This window comes from Heloderma suspectum, chromosome 6 (genome assembly GCF_057233095.1).
Source record: "Heloderma suspectum isolate Gila_16-S chromosome 6, 16-S_ref, whole genome shotgun sequence".
NCBI lineage: Eukaryota > Metazoa > Chordata > Lepidosauria > Squamata > Helodermatidae > Heloderma > Heloderma suspectum.
Window position 1 is genome coordinate 76346984 of NC_139463.1, and position 22501 is coordinate 76369484.

General features: G+C 46.9%; 2 protein-coding genes across 3 annotated transcripts in view; both read left to right on the forward strand.

The window, feature by feature from the left end:
• Nucleotides 1-540: 540 nt before the first annotated feature.
• On the forward strand, nucleotides 541-13161 carry JOSD2 (Josephin domain containing 2). Of its 2 annotated transcripts, none has more exons than XM_084805064.1 (5): nucleotides 541-632; nucleotides 2619-2805; nucleotides 5428-5553; nucleotides 6128-6322; nucleotides 9512-13161. In XM_084805064.1, the coding sequence occupies exons 2-5, from the start codon at nucleotides 2624-2626 to the stop codon at nucleotides 9612-9614; spliced, it is 606 nt and encodes a 201-aa protein (XP_084661190.1). In that variant the 5' UTR covers nucleotides 541-632; nucleotides 2619-2623; the 3' UTR covers nucleotides 9615-13161. The 2 variants fall into 2 exon arrangements, with proteins under 2 accessions (XP_084661190.1, XP_084661191.1); XM_084805065.1 differs by lacking the exon at nucleotides 541-632 and adding an exon at nucleotides 1852-2026 and having other exon boundaries at nucleotides 9512-11985.
• Nucleotides 13162-17447: 4286 nt separating this feature from the next.
• LOC146341241 (RNA binding protein fox-1 homolog 3-like) overlaps nucleotides 17448-22501 on the forward strand; it is a 41572-nt gene continuing 36518 nt past the window's right edge. The window contains exon 1 of the mRNA XM_084808306.1: nucleotides 17448-17602. Within this exon, the coding sequence (XP_084664432.1) occupies nucleotides 17516-17602 (87 nt within the window). The 5' untranslated portion in view covers nucleotides 17448-17515. The remainder of the gene's footprint in view (nucleotides 17603-22501) is intronic.

Here is a 22501-nt window from a genome sequence, read left to right on the forward strand (position 1 = left end):
AGAATATCTGTCAGGAAAAAAAGAAGAAAAGCTATAACAACCTCCCCCAACTTGGTGCCCTCCAGATGTTTTGGACTTCAACTCCCATCAGCCCCAGCAAGCATGATCAATGGTCAGGAATGCTGGGAGCCAAAATATCTAGAAAGAGCCGGGTTGAGAAAGGCTGGGCTACAACATACAAAAAGAAAATGTTATTACTGGGAACCATAGGGATGCAAATTCGCACGCCTTTTAATGATGCTTTTACTCATCCTCGCGCTGCATGCTGGGAGTTGTAGTGTTCTCAGTGTCACAACGGTGGTCGAGCTTCTATAGCTGTATCCCTTTCACTATACACCGTCTCGCTCTCTTTTTCGTCCCTCAGTCTCCCCCAATCGCTCCCTCAATGCATACCGGGACCTGTAGTTTTCCCAATCCCTTGTCGGCCCATTATGGGAGGCGCGGCTCCCAGTCCGCTTACAGCCTGCTCGTGAAGCATGTCGGGAGTTGTAGTTCCATCCTCGCGCCCAGTGCTTGCTGGGAAGAGTAGTTCCCCGCGCCACTGCACAGTCAGCCCGGCCTTAAGACAAGCCGTTTCTGGGACAGTCATGGTGGCGGAGGGTGTTTTGCGTTGCGGGTCCGGCTTCTTCAGGGTGAGATGTCTTCCTTCCAGGTTGCTTTTTTGCTTCTTTTTTCCCCCGCCGCGGCACAAGCTGGAAATTGCCCAGAGTGAAAAGTGGGTGCCAGGCTGGGCGGTGGCAGGAATTCAAAAACAAGTCAGGAGGGCGTGGGCATGGAAAGTTAGGGTTCGGGCGGCTTTCACGCCCCGGAACCTGCTTTTGATGCCAGGGAAGCACCTAATGACGAACGGTGCTGTAGAGCATGTACAGAGTGCGCCCACCCACCCCAACTGTACGACACTGTAGGGGGAAATTTCCCAGTGAAAACGGCGCGACCGTAGACTCGCCTAACCATCTCTAGAAACTTCAATGCTGCTTGTGGCATTCAGATTGGTTAGGGCAGCCGGCCCCCAACCCACGTTGGCTGGGGGTGATGGGAGTTGTAGTCCAAGACATCTGGAGGGCCGCCAGTTGGAGACGCTCGGGCTAGGTCCCCGGCCTGGTTTCTTGGCATGTATGCTGATGGCTGTTAACTTTTAAAAGTTACTTTAAAAACAACACCACCGTAATGATGAAATGAATCTCCCCTACTGTAATACTGCTTGCCTGGGGAACGGAGCTAGCGGGGTGGTGGCTGGAAACCTGTAGTTTTTGAGAATTGCAGTCGAGGTCTTCTGCGACTGTGCAAGCAAGCACGTTTCTGATCTTTAAATTAAGTGCTGTTTCTTTACGGTTGTGGAGGAATGGCTATATTTAATAGAACGGTTCGAGGATTTTCAGTGGTGTTGGAAGAGAAAGGAGGATAATGGTGGAGGTTATGGCCTAGGTACATATCTTTTAATAGTGCTTTATTCTGTGATAACTACCACCTGCGGCTTCCTACGCCTACATAGATGAGGGTATTCATTTCACTTATAATTGTATCTCGATGGGTGTATATGTGTATTTTAAAGCCCACTCTTTTATGCCTCTTCTGTTTAAAGCTTAAGATGTATTTGGTTTTTGTGCAGTTCAGTAGTGTCGATGTTGCTTTTCCACCCCTAGACATAAGGGGGGGTGCTTGGTTTGCATCCAGCTGTAGGGGCTTTTCGGTGGGATTTGGGGCCATTTTATGTTGTGATGTACTTGGGGCTTTTGCGCTGAGGGTCAGTGATTGGCCGAGCTTCCCTAATGTCAGAGTAGGGTGGAGCAGGCAGGAGAGTCTTTGGCTGCCGTTGGCTGAGCTGCTCTGATCCTGGAGAAGGGTGAATGGCAGGCGTATAAGAGCTTGGGGAAACAAGGATGGAAGAGAGGGCTGGGGAAGGAGCGTGGGCAGTCACATATGATGGGCAAAGGAAAAGGCCAAAGGAAAGGATCTGAGAGAGCAAGGAAAAGTGGGAGACAGAATGGAAAGACAGGAGACCTGCAGGTGGCTAGGAAGGGCAGAGGTGAGGAAGCCCAGAGGTGTTGCTGGGCACGTAAAAGATCCAGGGCCCAATCTTTCTGTTGCCCGTCAATGAAAGGTGCTTTTTTAAAAATGCCATGTGGAGGGGGATTTTAGGGGGCCACAGTGCACAAGGAAGGGAGGATTAACCCTTCCCAACTGTGATCCCCTTGGAAATCCACCCCCCTCCAGCATGGCATTAGGGAAAACCTCCCATTGGCCCAATGAAAATATTTTTTTTCCTAAGCTTAATTGCTGTGTATGGGGGTGGGGGGCATTGTAGTACATTGGGAGGAGGGTTAACTCTTCCCTTTGCAGCTGCAATCCCCCTTGTAAATTGCTCATGACAGCTAAGTGGGGGGGGGGGCATTCCATTGACACCTATTGGCACTAAAGACTCCATGGAAGAGATCTGGGCTTGTGGGAAATAGGTTCAGGGCCAGGGCCCCATCAGCCCAGGGCTAGCGAAGTGCCTGCCAGAGAGCATATGCTGCTGTGAAATTACCGCCAAATCATTGGCTGTAGGCCACTAATGGGACTGTATTGATTTGTCTGCCTTCTCCGTCTTTGTGATTCTTATTGGGTTTTCGCTGCAGGGCTGATGTCCTGGGGGAGGGCCTTTCGGGCCAGCGTAGATGTGATGTCTGGGAACCCAGGACAAAACGAGGCACCTGGGATTTACCATGAGCGGCAGCGCCTTGAGCTCTGTGCCGTCCATGCCCTCAACAATGTCCTACAGGAACGGCTTTTCACCCAGGAGGCGGCTGATGAGATCTGCAAGAGGTGAGTGGTTTGGGCATCTGGTAACTTGGCTTAGGGTTTGTGTCACTCTATGCGCTGCAAGGTCCCCACAGGAAATTTTCTCTGTGTATACGATGCTCCTGTGATCACCCTAAAGGAGCCTTCCCCTACCTGGTACCCTCCAGAGGTGTTATACTACAGCTCCTATCATCCCTGCCCTTTATTTATTTATTGCATTTATATCCCGCCTTTTTTCCTCTTGCAAGGAATCCAAGGCGGCTTGCATGATCCTCCTCCTCTCCATTTTATCCTCACAAGAACAACCCTGTGAGGTAGGTTGGGCTGAGAGTGTGTGACTATTAGCCATGCTGGTTGGGATGATGGGAGTTCTTTCCAACATATCCAGAGGTCATCTGGTTGGAAAAGGCTGACCTAAATTGTTGAGCCCTATAAATAGTTCTGTCTTTATTACAGCTCCCCTCCCCTTTAAAATCTTCATCATCATCCCCTTACTGGCACCTGATTTTGGTTCCAAAGAAAAACAAAAGTAAATACATTAAAATATGAATTTAAAATGTTTATTTGGGGATTATGGGGAGACCAACTCTGGGCTCAAAATTAATTACATAGTGACATACCAGTGGGTTGTTTTTTTACATAAGCTTACCTCCTAACATGACCATAAGTTCAGCCTCAGAACTTGAGAGTTTGCAGAATGTGGAAACTGGGTGGCGGCGGCGGCAGCAAGAGGAGAAATGTGTTTGGGCTGGTGAATGTGGTTGGAGCTGTGAAGATGGGCAAGTGGCTAGTCCTGGGTGATGCTCAGGCCTGTGTGTGTGTGTGTGTGTGTGTATATAGATTCCAGTTGTGAACATGGGCAGGAACTGAGAGAGATGGGGTTTGGGGAATTCTCATCTATGTTCAGCTCTCTGGTTAGAATTCTAGGAAAACAATTAATTGTTTTCTTTTAATTAATTTAATTAAGTAATTCTATATTGGTTGGTCCTTACTGGACTAGGTATTTAGGAGGAGGGTGATTCAGATGTGCCTGGTTTTTGGTTTCCATGGAGATCTCTCGCTGACCTTTTGGGCCATGGAAAGTATCTGCTTCGTGCCGCTGCTCCCCTCCCCCCCGCATCTGACAATCATGAGGACTAGATCCCTGCAAGTTCCGCATGGAAGTAATGCATGTGTCACATTGAGGAACATGAAGAGCTCTATAGGTAGCCTTGCACATCCCCTTCTGCACCCTCCCAACATCTCAGTGCAAACTCAACAGCCCCCCACAGCACTGTGGGAAGGATGCAGGTCTTGACAAAACTTGCCCACTGGTCTTAAATCTTCTTTAAAAGATTTAGTCTTCTTTAAAAGCAGTTCAGCAAAGGCACCCCACCCCCCTCTACTTCTACTTGACGTGCATCTGCCACTCTCTGAAAGAGATGCCTTCTCCGAAAGGGATGTTGGTTCAGCTTGCTCATCACCGATGGGAGAGGCCACCTGCATCCGTGATGAACAGAATGGGCAACTCCCAAAGTGTCTTGTGTGAGATGCTGGGATTCAGTTTCATTTAAAACCATTGGTCATCATGACACTTTAATTAGCACCATCCAGATAATATCTTGTGCTCTGTAACCACTTCAGTCGAACAGGTGTACGCCACATAAGTAAGCATCTGAAATACGGCTTCTTCTGCAGTATGGATCTGTTGATTTATAGTTCATTTATATGGTGCTGTTCTGGGGCAAGTAGGAGCCTACGAGGCTTCCCTGGGGTACAATATTTCTCTGGAAAAGCCAAGACAACAGTTATATAGAAAGAAGTATACATACTTTATTCTCGATGTGTTTTCCAGGGTAACTCTCCAGGGATAAATGTTCAGCCAGCTTGAAATGAACAAAAAATAAAATAAAACTAATGTGTGAAATACATGTTTAAAACACAAGTAGTTTCCTTCTGGACAAGGTTAGGATAGCCTGAATGTGCAGGAAAAGAACAATATTAACACTACTGTTACTGCTATTATTATTAATAATAATAATAAATAAAATAACATAGTACCATTGATAGGTATAGTGCTTTAGAGCAGTCTTCCCCAACCTGGTACCTTCCCAATGTTTTAGACTATAGCTCCCATCATCCCTGAGCACTGGTTATGCTGATGGGGGGTCATAGTCCAAAACATCTGGAGGACACCAGATGGGGAAAGGCTGGTCTAACATCTAACACAAGGGAGGCAGCAGAAGAAGAGGATGTTCGAGGGTAAATGTGGTAAAAATAGGTGTTCAAATCCCTGGTGCCCTCCAGATGGTTTGGACCACAAGTCACATCATCCCTGCTTGCTGCTGCTGCTTGCTGGGGCTGATGGAGGGCACCAGGTGAGAGAAAGCTGACTTATAGGTACTATAATTATGGTAAAGGATGGAGACGAAGGGATTGTGCGAAAGGCCTCACAGAAAAGGTCAGCATTGAGGAGGGGAAGGAAGGGAGGTAGCATCATGCAGGTATTCTGGGAAGCAGTTCCAGACCATAAGGGAAAGCAAGGGAGAAAAGACAGTCGTTCGGGGCAGTGGGACCCCAGCTATCCCTCTGTGCCTTATTCTTTCGTCTGTGTCCAGAGCTTTGATGCTATGACAGCTTTCTTTCTTTCTTCCTTCCTTCCAACAGGCTGGCCCCTGATGCCCGGTGGAACCCCCACCGCAGCTTTCTGGGGACGGGGAACTATGACGTCAACGTCATCATGGCAGCTCTCCAAAGCGTTGGGCTGGAAGCCATCTGGTGGGACAAGCGCAGGTCAGGGAGCAAGCCTCTGCCTTTGCCTCTTCCAGCCATCCCCACCCTGGTGCCCTCCAGATTGTGAGCTGGCTTGCCAAGCGCCTGCCCTTTGAACGGGGTCCTGCTCTGCCTTCTGCTCGCTTAATTGACTATGTTTGTATACCGCCTTTCTGTCCAATTGCCCAAGGCAGCTTACCGTTTAAAATGATAGCTTGCTGTCTAAGGTGCACAATGCAGAAGGAAAACGGCATGAGGAGCCAGAGGGGAAATAAACAGACTCGGGTACTGTCACTTTCAAACTGCCACGTGGTGATGCTGGTGGTGGGGAGGACCTGCAGCCCTCCAGATGTTGTTGGACTCCAACTCCTATCAGCCCCAGCCAGCATGGCCAGTGGTCAGGGATGTTGGGAGTCAAACAACCTCTGGATGCTGGAACGCCACAGCTTCCATCATCCTTAACCTTTGGCTGTGGTGGCTGGGGCTGATGGGTGTTGCAGTCCAGCAGCTTCAGGAGGGCTGCATGTTCCCCACTCCTGCTTTACAGAATAATATGCTGCCCTTGCCACGCCCCGTGTCTCTCTTTGTATTTTAGGCCCCTGGAGCAGCTCTCCCTGGCAGGGGTTCTTGGGTTCATCGTCAATGTCCCATCCAACGTGTGCCTGGGTTTCCTGTCTCTTCCCGTGAGGCGTCGGCACTGGATCGCTGTGCGTCAGCTTGACGGCATCTACTACAACCTTGACTCCAAGCTGAAATCTCCGGTTCCGATTGGCGGCGAAGCTGATCTCAGGTACTGATAGAACATCGGCGTTGGGAGCGACGGTATAGCTCAGGAATAGGCAACCTGGTGCCCTCCAGAAGTTGTAGATACATCTCCCATAATCCACGACTGTTGGTCATGCTGGATTTGGCTCATGGGAGTTGCTGTCCAAAACATCTGGAAGGCACCAGGTCGTCCATCCCTGGTATAGTCCAAGAAAATGTTTTTGTTTTTATTTATTTTAAAATTCTTCTCCTGCCTTTCCCCCCACAAAGTGAATTCAGGGCAGCTTACAAAAAAACATCTTGTACAATAAATAAGAAACATCGTATCAAATGACAGGAAATTCAGCAACTGCAAATAATAAAACATTGAGTCATGGAGGTAAGAACATAAGAAGAAGCATTCTGAATCAGACCAAAGGTCCATCTAGTCCAGCATTCTGTTCACACAGTGGCCAACCAGCTGTCGACCTGGAACCCACAAGCAGGACACGAGTGCAAGATCACTCTCCTACCCATGTTCCCCAGCAACTGGTGTACATAGAGGCTCACTGCCTCCGGAACTGGAGGTAGCACATAGCCATCAGGACTAGTAGCCACTGATAGCCTTTTCCTCCAGGAATTTGTCTGACCTCCTTTTAAAGCCATCCAAATTGGTGTCCATCACTACATGTTGTGGTAGCAAATTCCATACTTTGAAGTATGTGCTGTGTGAAGAAGTTCTTCCTTTTAACTGTCCTAAATTTTCCTCCATTCAGCTTTATGGGATGACCCCACTGGGTTCTAGTATTATGAGAAAGGGGGAAAAATGCCTCCCTATCCACATTCTCCACACCATGCATAATTTTGTACCTCTCTGTCACGTCCCTCCTTACTTAACTTGTGACATTCCCTCATAGTTGCTCCAGCCCCTTGATCATTTTAGTCGCCCTTTTCTGCACTTTTCTGTTCCTTCTGGAACAGCCTTTTCTCTGCCAGATGTCTAACAGCAGATTCCTATGCATGTTTACTCAGAAGCATGTCCTGGGGTGTTCAGTGGGGCTTACTCCCAGGTGAGCATGCATAGGATTGCTGCCTAAAAGGATAAAGCGTCGAAGCCTAATGAACCTCCCTTAAGAGAGGGCATTCAGCAGGGTAGGTGCCACTACCAAAATGGCTCGTTTCTTAGTAGCTCCCCTCCATGTCTCAATTGGCAGTGGTATCTGGAGGAAGGCCTCTCGGATGTTAAACCGAGGAACGGTGAGGAACCTATGGAAGAAGGTGGTCCTTAATGTGCCAAGATTAGGTTAGGAGGCAGGAACAGGTTAGGCCTGAGTTAGAGGGTGAATCCTGCTCTGAGCAATTGGGTCTCTTCATCTGCCCCAACAGGTGTATCCAAGATTACTGTCTTTGGATGAAGGCTGAAGCAGAATAGTACAGATGGTATGGATCTGAGAGGTCATAATCCAGGGAAATGATCCCACCCCCTTTTGTATTTGCAACCGCTAATGTTGCAGACAGTTGCGAGGAGCGAGAGGTGCAACTCCCTTGTGTTTCTTTTTCCACCCCCTGGTATCTGAAGCCATCTTAGAATGGCCTGGGACCAGGGTATCTGAAGGACCTTCTCCTGTCTTGGGGTAGCAGACCTGTGGCCCTCAAGGTTGTTGGGTCTCCCAACTCCCCTCATCCCTGGCCGTGCTGGCTGGGGCTGATGAGAGTTGGAGTCACAAGCCTGCCCTTTCACTGAGGTTGCCATTAAGGCCCTTTTCCAGGGGTCCCCAGGTGAGTGGGGCAGAGGGGTCTTCGACATAGCATTGCCCCAACGTAAGGAATATCCTCTTCAGAGACATGCTTTGGCATCCATCCTCCTTTCTTTTAGCTACTGTGTTAAAGCTAGGGCTGTTATCCAAATAAAGAAATCTGAGGTTGCAATCCCTTGCTCACTTACCTGTGAGTAAGGCCCATTGAACACAGTGGGACCTGCTTCTGAGTAAACTATAAGCAGGGTTGTGCCGTTGGTTAATTACAGGAGTTCTCAGATTTGCATATGGGCATAAATCGCTGTTATTGTTTATAACTATAGTGGTGTGTTTATGTAGCTAAAAACAAAATAGAAGCAAAAAGTGTGTTTTCTATGTGTGTGTTTTTAGGAAGGTGCATGCTTGTGTCACAGCAGTCAGTGTCATAGCAGAGGCATTCTTTTTCATACAGGAGGGGGTGCCCTGTTATGATGGCATTTGCCATCTGCGATTTTTTTTACAATACGTGTATTAAAAATAATAAAGTCCTTTTATAAAACCTGCTGCATGATTGAAGGCACTTTTTAAAGTCCCCCTCCCCCGAAAATAGACTCAAACCTTGCAGCTGTAGTTCAGAACTTGTCAAGCTTTTGACAAGTAATAACATACTCATTCTTCTGAACTGTTGCCTGCCTATTGCTGCTGCTGTTTCTGTTACTCCTGCCTGTGTGCCGCAGTTTGAAAAAAAAATTGATGTGGTTTTTACTCGATGACTTATTTTGAGATTGTCAGCTGCCTTGAAGAACTGACGGTGGAAAGGCAGGAGTATTAAAGTTCTAAATAAATAAAATAAAATAAATGTTGAATAGAAGCTAGCTGGCTTACTGTGGCGAGTGGAGTTTGTAGACAAGAACAGATTTTGCTGGGTACATGTAACGGACTGGGAAAAGGTGGTAGGTGTGTGTAAATACAGGTACACAGCTGGGGGGGCGGTCAATGTGGGATCAGCTTAGCTAACAAGGTGAGGAGACATGAGGCAGAAGGAATATGAAGAACACGATCTAGTCATCCAGGGATATGAAACATGAATGACATCTATAATCTAAACAGTTGCTGGAGCATCAAAGCATAAAGGCTCAATGAATAACCCCTTGCCCTCAAAAGCCACCGTAAGCCAGCTTGTCTCCCAAAGCACTGCAATGCTTTTGTCTCCCTTCTGCTCAAGGCCAGCCCAGTAACTCTCCTGGAATCTCGTTCCCCCTCTTGATGTGCTGCACTCTGGGTGAGGTCTCACTAGTGCTGAGTAGAACAGGCGAGATCCCTCTGGGTTGGAGCTGGCAGTGAGGCAAGGCTGACATTTGGAGAACAGCCACCCAGGGAAGGTGCTGGAATTCTGAGAATGGGTGTTTGAGGGCTTGTTCTGGGCTGTCTCTAGGAGGCCCTGCTAGATTCCTGACCTGTTTTTCTCTCTTCTCTCTCCCCCCTGCCCTTTCCCACAGGGTTTTCCTCCAGGAGGTTCTGTCTCAGGGCCCCTGCGAGTTGCTGCTGGTTGTGCCCCATGAGACAGGCGAAGCTGGGAACTGGCTAAGCACTGTCAGGTGATCCCTGGCACCCAAGACTCCACCTGGGCCCTGGCCTGAAGCACTCTGCTCCGTCCCGCTTGCGCCGGTTGCTGCATGTGTGTGTGTGTGGGGGAGCAGTGCAGCCCTGTTTACACTGCCACTCTGAGAGCTGCCTGTGAAATCCATCCTCCCCTCTCCTTTTCCAGGAAATGAGCATTCCCAGCTTCACAGCTTTCTTTTTAAAGACTTGGCCTGTCCCAGAACAGTATGGAATAAAGGATGTGGTACCGAATAGCGGAGGGTCTCCTCCTGGCACAACTAATTAGACCATAAGAATAGCCCATGCAGGGGTCTTCCGACACTAGCCAACTGGATCTTTCTGGGATGGGAGGAGGGGGGAGTTTACAGGCAGGGCTTGATGGTGATACCCATCCCCTGTTTGATCCCCACTATGTAACAGTCGGTGGTATAAATGTCTTCAGCCTGGAGATTGCGCATCTGCCTATCATGGCTGGCAGACCTCTCCTCTCTATACTGCTGTGATCTTTTTGTAAAAAGCCATTTCCGATCGTGCATTGTAGTGGGTTCCTTGGGTTAAGTAAGAACTTCTTCGCCTTTGCCTTAAATCTGTCCGCTTGTGATTTTGAAAGGGGTTGCTCTGAAGGCAGGGAGGGAGAGCCAAAGATGTCATGCCAAAGCTTGCATCGGTGAGAGGGACCTTTTGGGGAGCCGAGGAGATGCTTGGGAAATGCTGAATGAAGAACAGCAGCACTTTAATCAAGTGCGGTACGGGAAGAGCTGTGGTGTAGTGGAGGCCCCCTCTCCACAGTTCACAGGGCCTTGGCCTCGGCACTTTTTTATTTGCAGGGACGCAGTTGTCACCTGCCACCCCCCTCGGAATTCCCTGTTTCCTCTGAGCTTGGCTGCAATTTTCACAATAGCTGGGGGGGAAAATGAATCTTCCCAACAGCAATATATTGTTCCTCGTTGTAATGCAAAGTATTTGGGGGTGGCTTGGTCTTGAATGGGCAATAAAGACTGGTTAACTTCACAAAATACCTGTTTCTGATGGAGATGGCAACTACTAGAACTGGTTTGTTGAAATGGATCGACACAGCTGCCTGAATTTTTGGACTCTCCTTGGGGCCATTGCTATGGGGATTGTCATGATGAGAGCCCATACTTCAAAATTTACCACTACACCCTTGGCGGAGTGAGCTGGGTTCCTTTTGTTGTCTACAGGGCTAGCCCATAATGGCATTGGCAGGAAAAATGAAATGGTTCGCAGGCAGGCTGTAGAGAAGATGGGATTAAGAACTCTGGAGTAGTTGGGAGTGAAGTCGAGAAGGGAGAAAAGGAGAGGGGAGTGAGTGTGTGTGTGTGTGTGTGTGTGTATAGCTGGGAAGGGCTATTGTGCTGGAGTCCTGGATTGGGGTGTGGAGAGCAACGTTGGAGACCCCAGGCTGCAAGCATTAAATGGGGCTTCTCTGCTTTTAATTGCTGGCTGGGAGAAATTCAACAGGGGAAGCTTCTCCCAGCAGTTGTATGTTTGGGGGGAACCTGTGCTTGCCACCCAGCAGTTAAAACACAAGAACCCTGCAGGGTGGGGATAGAGGCAGTGACCCTACAAACAAAAACCTTGGCTGCTTGTTTGCATTTTTTCTATAAAAGGAAAATCTCTCCCTCTTGCCCGAGGAGGAAAAATTGCAGAAGACTATGTGAAACTTGCAAAAAGTCGGAAACCAGCACGGGGAGCTGCCCGGTGGTCAGGCACTGGGAGGCTGCTACACAGTCCGACTCCTTAAAACTCCCATGACAATCCTCCAATATTTCCGCCTTTTTAAAAAAGCTACCCTGGTTCTTGCTGCCCTTTTCCTAGTGGAGAATGCCCCTTACCACCACCACCACTGCAAACCTCGAAGTTCTTTGCAAACCTGAAAGGAGGAAAGCTTAAATGATGCAAAACAAATAAATGTGTGTGAGTTTGTGATTGTTCTGTGTGAAGTGTGATGGTGGAGTGCATGGAGGAGGTCATAACTGATTGGTATGGAAGGGGTGACTACCTTAGGGGTAAATGTGGGGGGGAGAGGTCTTGGAGGTCAACAAGGAGTTCCATGTTGGCAATTGGAGGGGTGGGGAGAGGGAGAAGGTGAAATAGTAGAAGGTATGCACAAGTTAAAATAACAGACATCCTTGTATACTGGTACCATCCATGCCCCTCCCCCCAAATATCATTGCCTCAGTCCTACCTAGCATCTTACACAAGACATTGCTGAAAGCATTGCTCTACCCTGCTGCTGTTTGCTGTGTTCCCTTCTTCTGCAGCAGCCTGCCTTTCACTGACTTCAGAAGTGTGAGTAAGCTGACCCCAAGAGCTTCCTTTGTATTAAACACCCACCCTCTTAATCTCACAATGGATCTGCTTGTATTTTGAACAGCATTTTGGCACCTAAAACATTCAGCAATATTTAGGGAGCGATGTTGAAAGGGAAGTGGATTACTGACAATTAGTTGGTGTCATCCATATGCATTTATTTACATGTGTGTGCTGAGTCGAGGTGCATCTGCCTCCCTCCTCCTTTCCCCGGGTGGTCGCTTGCACATCACCCCAAAATATGACAGCAATTTGCATATGTGAATGTATATGTATAGATGCAAATTTGGAAATAATGGCTCTAAAGAGAGAGTACATTTCCCCATAGGAGGGAAGACTGTGTCCAAGTGACCTGTGTGCCTCCTTAGTCTATTGTCCAGGTGCTCTTGATGGGCAGCTTCAAGGCCCCTGGCTGCTCTCCCATCTTATGGTTCTTTATCTTTAAACTGGACTTGGACAGGATAGCCCATCAAATAGAGGACACCTTCCAATACAGGATTGTCCTTTCTAATGTGATCGCCATACCACCCCAGGATCTAACTTTTAAAAAACATGAGGGGTGTGTAGGAGACCTGAAGAACTAGTACAGATTCTTTAATTTTTTTAAAAATTAAGCAACTTCAGAGAAGACAAGTAGTTTTCCAGGCATGTGTATCAGAAAATAGGGGCTGCTCCTAGTTAAAAACATAGCTGATGGCCATGGGGGTGTAGCATGGGAGTTTAAGGCGCATGGGTGGCTGGGTGGGTGAGCATGCACATGCAGAGGTTCTAGCTGGGCCAAAAGAAGGTTGAACAGCACTGCCCTTCTCTCAGCTTCAAAGAACTGGCCCTGAGGCTGAAAGCAAGAAGGACCAAATGCACCGGACTCTTTCCCGAAGGCTCCTTGGCCTTTTCCAGGGGCCTGTAGAACTAGTTTGGCCTGCTCCCCACCCTGCAGACAGTGAGTCTTAGGCCCTTGTAAACAGCGGCGGGGGTGGGGGGGACTGAGGACGGCTTTACAGGGTCAATAGACAGTAGCTGGTCCTTCCAAAACAAAGACTTTGACTTTGGCGAAAGGGGAAGTAAAGTTCTCTCACAAGGGCAGCCCCAGCAAGGCAAGAGAAACAGGTAGGCCATGATTTTGAGATCCACCAATTTGACTTCCTCATAGCAGGATGTGTATGCAGTCTATAATCTGTTGTTTAAAATCTTTATACATTGTTTTCCCCAGTTCAATTTCCGCTTGTCGGGTTTTATGGCACATGCTCTGATTTTGTGGTGTAATTTTTATTGCTAAGTTTTCATCTACATTGGCAATACACAGGGTTGCTAGAAACAATCTTATTTCTCAAGCAATCCCCCCCCCCCCCGTATTCCCATTCTCCATAATACCACCACCTGTTCCTTCCCCATCTTTCCATAACTTATAAAAAAGGATGAGAGAGGGGAGAAGAAGGGGAGGGGGAAGAAGGAAAGGAAATAATTGTGCTCAAATGCTAGATTGTGTTGGTGATAGGACAGAGGACTCAAACTTTGTGTCTGAAGGTCTTGGATGTTGTGCCATATTCCTTAAAACTTCTAAATGTTTTCCTCTATTTTGGCCACTCTTTCTTTGTGCCTCACTCTAACACAGCCATCCCCAACCGGGTGCCTTCCCAATGTGTTGGACTACAACTCCCAACATCCCCCACCAGTTTGAGGATGGCTGCTCTAAGATTTCCTCACTCATTGCACAGCCTCAGGGCCATGAGGCCATTTCCAGCCTTGTAATAATATCAAGCGTTTAGGCCAGAGGTGGGGAACCTGTGTCCCTCCAGTTGTTTTGGACGATAACTCATCATCTCTGGCCATTAGTCATGCTGGCTGGAGCTGATGGGAGTTGAACATCTGGGAGGCCATAGGTTCTCCATTCCTGCTTTAGGCCCTGAAATAGCCCCTTGGGAACCGAGACCTCTGAACAGCCAGCATATATTCCTCCCACCATTGAAAGGCCTGATTGGTATACCATGTATTTAGGACCATATTTTATCCTAACTGATATGTTTTTGTGATGTATTTCAGGCTCGCTTAACATGAACATTGTATAGGATCAGGCTAATTGCCTAAATTAGGAACCAGTGACTTCAACTGCCTTTTTATAATAGTATTAACTATTAATAATAAAATAATCATAATAGGCTTATAATGGTAAATTATAGTGCTTTGCAATCTTGTAATAATATCCCTTAAAGCCTTTGATTGTGTGGATCACAACAAACTGTGGCAAATTCTTAAAGGGATGGGTATACCAGACCACCTTACCTGTCTCCTGAGAAACCTGTACGAGGGTCAAGAAGCAACAGTAAGAACCAGACATGGAACAACCGAGTGGTTCAAAATTGGGCAAGGAGTACGACAAGGCTGCATATTGTCACCCTGCTTATTTAACTTATATGCAGAGTACATCATGAGAAACGCCGGGTTGGATGAATCACAGGTCGGAATTAAGATTGCTGGGAGAATTATCAACAACCTCAGATATGCAGATGATACCACCCTAATGGCAGAAAGTGAAGAGGATCTAAAGAGCCTCTTGTTGAGGGTGAAAGAGGAGAGTGCAAAAGCTGGTTTGAAACTCAACATTAAAAAAACTAAGATCATGGCATCTGGCCCCATCACTTCCTGGAGTATAGAAGGGGAAGAAATGGAAGCTGTGACAGATTTTATTTTCTTGGGCTCCAAGATCACCGCAGACGGTGACTGTAGCCATGAAATTAAAAGACGCTTGCTCCTTGGGAGGAAAGCTATGGCAAACCTAGACAGCATAGTAAGAAGCAGAGACATCACCTTGCCGACAAAGGTCTGTCTAATCAAAGCTATGGTTTTCCCAGTAGTAATGTATGGCTGTGAGAGCTGGACTATAAGGAAGGCTGAGCGCCGAAGAATTGATGCTTTCGAACTGTGGTGCTGGAGAAGACTGTTACGAGTCCCCTGGACTGCAAGGAGGTCAAATCAGTCAATCCTAAAGGAAATCAACCCTGAGTGCTCATTGGAAGAACACATACTGAAGCTGAAGCTCAAATATTTTGGCCACCTAATGCGAAAACTCTCTGGAAAAGACCCTGATGCTGGGAAAGACTGAAGGCCAAAGGAGAAGGGGACGGCAGAGGATGAGATGGCTAGATAGCATCACCGATGCAATGAATATGAACTTGAGTACGCTCCGGGAGAGAGCGCAGAGAGCGCAGGACAGGAAGGCCTGGCATGCTATGGTCCATGGGGTCACGAAGAGTCGGACACGACTGAATGACTGAACAACAACAATAACAACAACAACAACAATAATATCCCTAAAAACCCGTCTTCATGAACTTGATAAAATCTACTGGGCAATACCGTTCTTAAGAGTGACTAACACATAAACAAATAGTGAGCAAGCTTTTGAGTTCTCCAGAACTCTTCAGCAAGCCAGAGTGGGCAAGACTGGCTTGATGCTGAAGCCACGAAGTCTGCAATTTAAGACTACAAAGAGTTGTGACTAAATGTAGACTTTGTGGCTTCAAAATCAAGCCAGCTTCCTCCACCCCCACTCTGCTTAACATCCAGCCTGATGAAGACTCTGAAACTTTGGTACCTGTTTTTCCTGATTCTGATTTTTAGAATATTTCTTATGGCCTGGACAACTTCCTTTTTTCTTTTCTTTTAATGAATGTTGTAGTATATGTATTGAGCTCTGGGAGGCAGTAGAGAGTTATATTGTTTGATTTCCCTCCTCCCCCATCTCCCCCCCCCCCCCATATGTAGTCACAGCCTGGAGATGGAAGAGGGGCTTATATAAAAGCTGTCTTGATTTTAAAGATAATAATCAAGAGTGGGAACTATGTACAGCCACGATAGTGTCAAATGCCCCAAACCATTTATTTATTTAGGTAATTTTTTTCGCCCACTCAATAGATTTCCAAAATGGGGTCCAATGAAATCCAGTAACATACATAAAATCAAACCATAATAAAGCCACAGAGGGACATGATAAAAACCAGAGGTGGCATTATACAGATACTAAAGCAGATACGAATCATGAAATATCTAAAGAATAAGGCTATAAGCAGCAAGCTCGCAGATCTGCTGCTGCAGTGGAGATTTTCATCACCGGACCTTAAAGAGTGGAAGGGAAGGAAGGCCGATGTGTGTGCGCATCCCTAAATAAATAGAAAGGGTAGGGAAGAAGGTGGATGTGTGCAGATTCAGACTATTCTCATAGCCCAGTTTTATGGGATGTTGTGCAATTTGCTGCTGATAATTGCATGGGAAGGTGGTGCAGCCCATCCTTACCAAAGGGTCTTGTTTAGCGCTCCACTGCCACACTTCTATGTATGAAAGCTAGTAGCTCAGGCCCAACTTAGATGTGGGCCCTCTGGACAGCATTTACTGGTACGGACGTTCCATGTGGCCAGCGTCATGTCTAAAAAGTGCTTGGTGTACACATTGTCCCATCCATGCACACTGTTGGTATATGCCAGAGATCTGTGGTGCAGGTGGATATGCTGTTGGCCTGCCAACACTGTTTTTGTATGTGCTGGTGCTGATGGTGCAGTGGAGCCAGGGCTCACAGGGTCGAAGCACCAGGACATTTTTATTAGCAGGGATGCTGCCCTTCTATGCCACCCCCTTCCATCCTAATTTTTCAGTGCTATCCCCTTCCATCCCAATTCATCTGCAATTCTCACAGGAACTGGGGGGAAATTAATTTTCCCAAAACAATATATTGTTTCTGGTTGTAATGCAAAGGTTTTTGGGGGGTGAGGGGGGGATGTCTTGGTCTTGAATGGGCAATAATTGATAATCTGCAATTATTGATAAGCTTTATATTTCTTTTTAATGTAAAATATTCATATCCCACCTGACCCTCCATATTTAAGGCTGCGGACAACACAGTGCAAAACTATACAGTCCTATGGGCATGATCCAATCAAAGTTAAGCATTTCTTAGGGTGCATTCCTAATCACATTTACTTGTGAGCAAGCCCTGCTGAATTCAGTGGGTCTGTCTTCTGTGTAAACATGCATAATATTGTGTTATAAGTCCCACTGATTTCAGAGGGAGAGATGTAAGCACATGTCTAATGTTCCCATTGAAATCAGTGGGACTTAAAACACTTTTAATTTGGCTGAATCATGTGCTGTTTAAATATAAATTGTAAGTTGCCTCCAAAAACAATTATGACTAATAACCACTCATATATTGTTTTTTTAAAGAGTGAAGCTTACACTTCCTCTGTATGAGTATATGCATACAACACATAGATAAAATATAATGGTGGCAAGATGGTCAGAACCCTGTGGTGAAGTCATGTTTACCTCAGTACCTCATGTTTACTTTGTGCCTCATAAAATTATGTGTCCCTGGCGAGCCTCTATCCCAGTGCAGATGCTTTTGCCCAGGCAGTTTGTGACAGGAGCTTGTGTTCTCGACAGCTGTTGGCGTCTTTCAATGGCACCGTCCCATCTGCCACTCAGCACTCCCTCCGTTGGTGCCAAAGCCGCTCAGACAGCGGTGCTTTTGACTCCTTTTGGGACTGGGTGGTCGGGCCCTGACTTTATTATGTGCCATGTTGTCCCCTCCAGCTGTGGTTCTGCACCCCTACAGCCTGCCTGTCTACCCTCCAGCACCCCAGTGTTACTCCGGGCTGGTTCAGGTATGACTATTTGCATTCATATATATACATATATATGTGTGTGCCTGTGCGTGAGTGTGCGGACTCCGTGTCATTGACAGGGCCCAGCTGCGGCTGGCTGGTGGTCTTGAGGGGACAGCTGATAAAGCTTCCCCCACAGATAAATGCCTCCATTCCCAAGTTATTTTTACAGAATTGCTCAGTGTGTGTGTGTGAGAGAGAGAAAGCCTTTTCCTTGTAAGGGAAGAGATATTTACGGCTCCTGTGGGAACCGAGAGATCGATCCATTTGGTACCTGATTCTGTGGGTTCTCTTCAGTGCGAACTCCAGATGGACTCTTTCAATGCACAGGCCTCATCATGAATGAAATCCCTGTAGGTTTAATTATGCGTTAAAATGGTGGCTTCTGATGCTGGTGGACAGAACGATATGTTTTGACAGAAAGGAAAGACCGTGCGTGTAGCTAAAGAGAGGGTACACAGCGCTCAAACTCTGTGGTGTGGGAATTCACCATGCTTGGGGGTTCACTTTTCCCAGAACTGATTCTTCAGTAGCACCATGCCATCTCTCATCCTTTAAGCTCCCTAAACTGGTAGCTGTTCCAACTGCTTTAGGATGAGATGCCGTGTCTAAGCCCTAATGAGTTGATGGCCACTTCTGATATAAGCAGTTTGTGGGGAACAATATACAGGTGTGTTCTCATTTACATCACGGACTTAAATGCTGCTGTGAACTATTTAATAGGGAAGGTGGGGCACACATGAATAACTAAGTCTAACTGGGTAAGGAAACTGGCATTTGCAAGGTTAGCGAAATATATTTTGATGCCCAAATGGTTTCGCCACATGGGCGGGGTGCCCTAAGATCCCTTGCAGTTATGCCAAGGATGCTGCCGAGACACAGATCTTGAACCGTGAGCTGTGTCATCGGTGCCCCAAAGAACATGGCTGCCTGAAGTAATTGCTTGGGTTGCATGTGCCATTGGTCCGGGCCTGGATATTTTCATGAGAGGAAGGACACAATTACCTCTCAAATTGCCTTCACCATTTTTTTTTGGGGGGGGTGTCCCTTTCACGTGGGCCACATGAGTATGTGGGAAGGCAGGCAAATAATTTAAAGATTTGTGGCCAAAGTGCTACCAACGAAGTGAGCTGGTTGAGGTGCTTATGGAATGATTTATGATGGTCAGGTGTTGTTGTTTTTCTCCTGTCTCTCATCTGCCAAAAAACCTAGCTGTACTTCCAAGTTTTATTTTAATTTATTTAATGTTATTTTTGTAAAAACAAAACACCAAAATAACATTCTCACACCTTTTCTCCTGCAGTTAGGCACTTAAGATTGCTCACAAAATAGTTAAAGCGGTTCAAAGTTGTGCAAGGCTACCATTTAAAATGAGGCAATAAAATCATTGGCAACATGATGACAAAAGCAGAAACACCCACAATACTGATGACAAACTAAGGTAGACCCCAGACATGTTGTTGCCTGGGGCAGAAAACTTAAATGACGGTGGTAAAAAATATAAAGGAAAAACTATAAACAATAAATTGACAATTTGCTGCCATTTAATGGTACTGCCCCAAACCCACTGCCCAAAGGGTACAATCTGCCCTTCTTGTGTGCCATTAAAGGGTTGCAAGTTACAGCTAATTTTGTTCTCTTAGTATGGAGAGAAGAGCACAATTGTGTTTTTTTGCTTCATGTATCAATGCCAACTGAAAACCTGGTAGAACAGAAAAGCCATGATAAGCTTTCAAAATGTTTACCATTTTCCTTCACATGTATTATGAAAGGTGAAAATGATGAGAAATGATTGTGTGTGTGTGTGTGGGAGGAAACTCCATACAAATATAAAATATCTGGTAGGAAAGGAAATGCGCCAGTGCAAACACCCATGCTCAGCTCTTGCAGGAATGTTTAAGAAAGTGCCTTCTATCACTTCCAGTAGTTATTCTGACTGGGGCTTTGTCAGGCCTCTGGAGGAAGGGAGTTGCACAGCTAAGGCGCAGCTACTGAGAGTGCCTCAGGGATAGGCAACCCGGTCTCCTCCAGAAGCTTTGCACTACAAGTCCCATAATCCCTGACCATTGGGCACCCTGGCTGGGGCTGATGGGAGCTGTAGTCCAAACAGCTGAAGAGCACCAGTTACCTACCTCTGTGTTCTCTTTCTCTTGACACACTCACCATTAGTGCATAGAGGGGTACAATCACAGGTTCTAGAGGTCACAAAGGGACTTAAAGAAGGCAGTCTCAAAGGCAAGTAGTCCCCACACCATGCAGGGGTGTTGTTTTTTAAAAGCCACCATTTAGAAATATGTATATCCCACCCTTTCTCCAATGACAACAGGGTGGCTGACATGGATCTGCATTCTCCTGTGAGATGGGTTAAGCGGGGAGGTACCAAGTCAAGCCCAAGGTCACTCAGTGAGCTTCACTGCAGAGTGGGGATTTGAACCCAGCCCTCAGTAGTTCTAGGGCCAGCTTGCACCATCACAGCTGAGGAAATAAGCCACCATGGCTTATTTTCCCCTGTGTGTGTGCTGGCCACATGCCAGGGGAATTAACCCTCGGCAGCACAGTTTGTCGTGTTGTGCAAAGTTGGCCACGGTGGCTTGTTGCTGTGGATAGCAAGCCACCCAGAACCCTATAACAGCCCATATATCCTGGGTGGCTTGTTACCCACAGCAACAAGCCACCCTGGCAGGGTTCGCACAACATGACAAGCCACCCTGCTGAGGATAATTACACTAATCCCCCCGGCATGCGGCCGGCACGCGCCAGGTGGCTAACAAGCCACCAAGATTTATTGACCATCCTGCCATTGTGCAATCCAGGTCCCTAACTGCTACACCACATTGACCTGGTTCTCACGATCACCACAGCCCACTGTGGCTTATAAGCCACGGTGGGTTGCAGCACCCATAGGTGCCAAGTTGCCAATCCAAGCTGCCACTGCTGCTTTTCCTTATATGAAAACCCGGCCAGGCAGAACCCACGGCAGTTTTAGGGTTGTGGATGGCTTGTCAACCACCCCAACAACCTACCTTCGCTGGGTTCACATGTAATGAAAAGCTATGGTGCACCCCCGCCATAACTGGAATATTCAAAATCGCTGCTTCAACAACTAGCCCCCTGAGGAAATTTACCCATGGTAGCTCTTGTTTTGTGTGAACTGGGCTGCTGCCTCTGTTCCTGGAGTGTTGTTGGAAGCCAGTGAATGGACAGGGCTGGTTTCCAAGATTTCACAGATGAGAATAGGGAACTTGCAATATCTGAATTCTCACGGTAGGAATAATTGCTTTTGACTCACGGGGTCCACCACCCCACTTACACATTGCTAATCCTTGCCTCTTTTGTGTTGTATCCATTTGTTTGGCAATTGAATAGCCTTTCCTGACATTTGCTTCTGAGGTGGGGGGCTGATAAACAGACTGCAGCAGTTTGGAGAGGACAATGCTGCAATGGATCTGGTGGCACCACTTATAAAATACTTACAATTCAAACATATTCAGCCTACCTATGTAGGCGGTTATAGGAAGAGGTACGCTGGCATTTATGCAGGTGCTCTAGGGTTGAGATGAATTTGCCCCTACCCCACTGCTCAGATATTAATTGCAAGGGAGGGCATGAATTTATCTCTCAAAAACCTCTCAAAAGGCAAACTGCAGACTGTCCCTGGGACAACTGGAGCCTAATACTCTCTAAATGTGTTGGGCTACAACTCCAATCATCCCCAACCAGCACAGCAGTAGGAGATGGGAGTTGTATTCCAACGCATCTGGAGGCCACCAGGTTGGGGAAGGCTGTACCAGAGCATTGTTGCAATGTGCTTCCGGGGTCATAATGTACACCAGGGGTGGGCAACTTTGGGAGGTCCGGGGGCCATTTTTGCCCCTGCCTGCCTTGACCATAGGCTGCAGTATGCTGGGTGACTCGGAAATGGTTTTTTTAAAACGATTTAAAGGAAAAATGGCCATGGATACCATTTTTTCCCCTTAAAATTAAAACATATTTTTTGGCTGGAGCAATGGGGATACGTTAGAACAGATATGCACACACAAATGCCCTTACCAAAAAATCTGTTGGCCAACCCTAGTTGTTTTTTTTTTTAAAGGAAATACTCTGAGCATGTTTAAACTCACTTAAATCACAGCACCATCATGACTACAGGAATAAAATAGATTTTGCTTCTGCTGCAAACTTCCAGCACTTTACAGCCACCAGCCCCTTGTCGGGGTGATGCTGGAAATGCTGAATTAAGCCCCTGTACTTCACCCCACACCTCTCCGGTCTCACTGGAATATTGTGGAAGGTTAAAACAGGCTGTTGTAATGTTGGCAATGGGTGAAACTGCGCCGCTTCTTGGACGGTAGGACTGCAGTGGGACGGCGGATGAGAGGATCAGTCAGATAACACACAGTACCTTAATAAGCTACTCACAGTAGCTTTTTAGCCTGGTCATGTGGTGGGGCATCATGGACTATTTAAAAAATAAACTACTGTGAGTAGCTTATTAAGCCACCATGGCTTAAAGTGGCATCCGGATGTGACCAGTTTCTTGGGAACGAGCACCATTTTGTTGTAGGAAAGAATAGTATATTTTAAAATTAAAAATAATAAAATGAGCACCTGTAGCCATGTACGTGCCCACCTGGCCAACCCTGGACTATAAAATGTTTTTTTTAAAAATAGGAAGAAAGTAAGGATGCTGGGACAGTTACCATCACTCCCAGTGGGTCCCGGATTGTCCATTCCAGCCCAGGTGCTGATGCTGGACCTGAGCCTGTCACCTGCTGTTCTCTGGATAGTGATTTGGGACACCCCCTGGGCTGTGGGGCCTCGTTCTTCAGCCTTGAAGTCCAGTCCTATGCAGTTGTTGACATGCGTGCATATGCACAAGATTGGAAGGAAACATGTCCA

Coding starts and splice junctions, on each gene's coding strand:
- JOSD2 (XM_084805065.1), top strand. CDS start 1,921: ATGATGGGCAAAGGAAAAGGCCAAAGGAAAGGATCTGAGAGAGCAAGG. Junction 2,027..2,618: donor GGTGGCTAGGAAGGGCAGAG/GTGAGGAAGCCC, acceptor TTTTCGCTGCAG/GGCTGATGTCCTGGGGGAGG. Junction 2,806..5,427: donor GCTGATGAGATCTGCAAGAG/GTGAGTGGTTTG, acceptor TCCTTCCAACAG/GCTGGCCCCTGATGCCCGGT.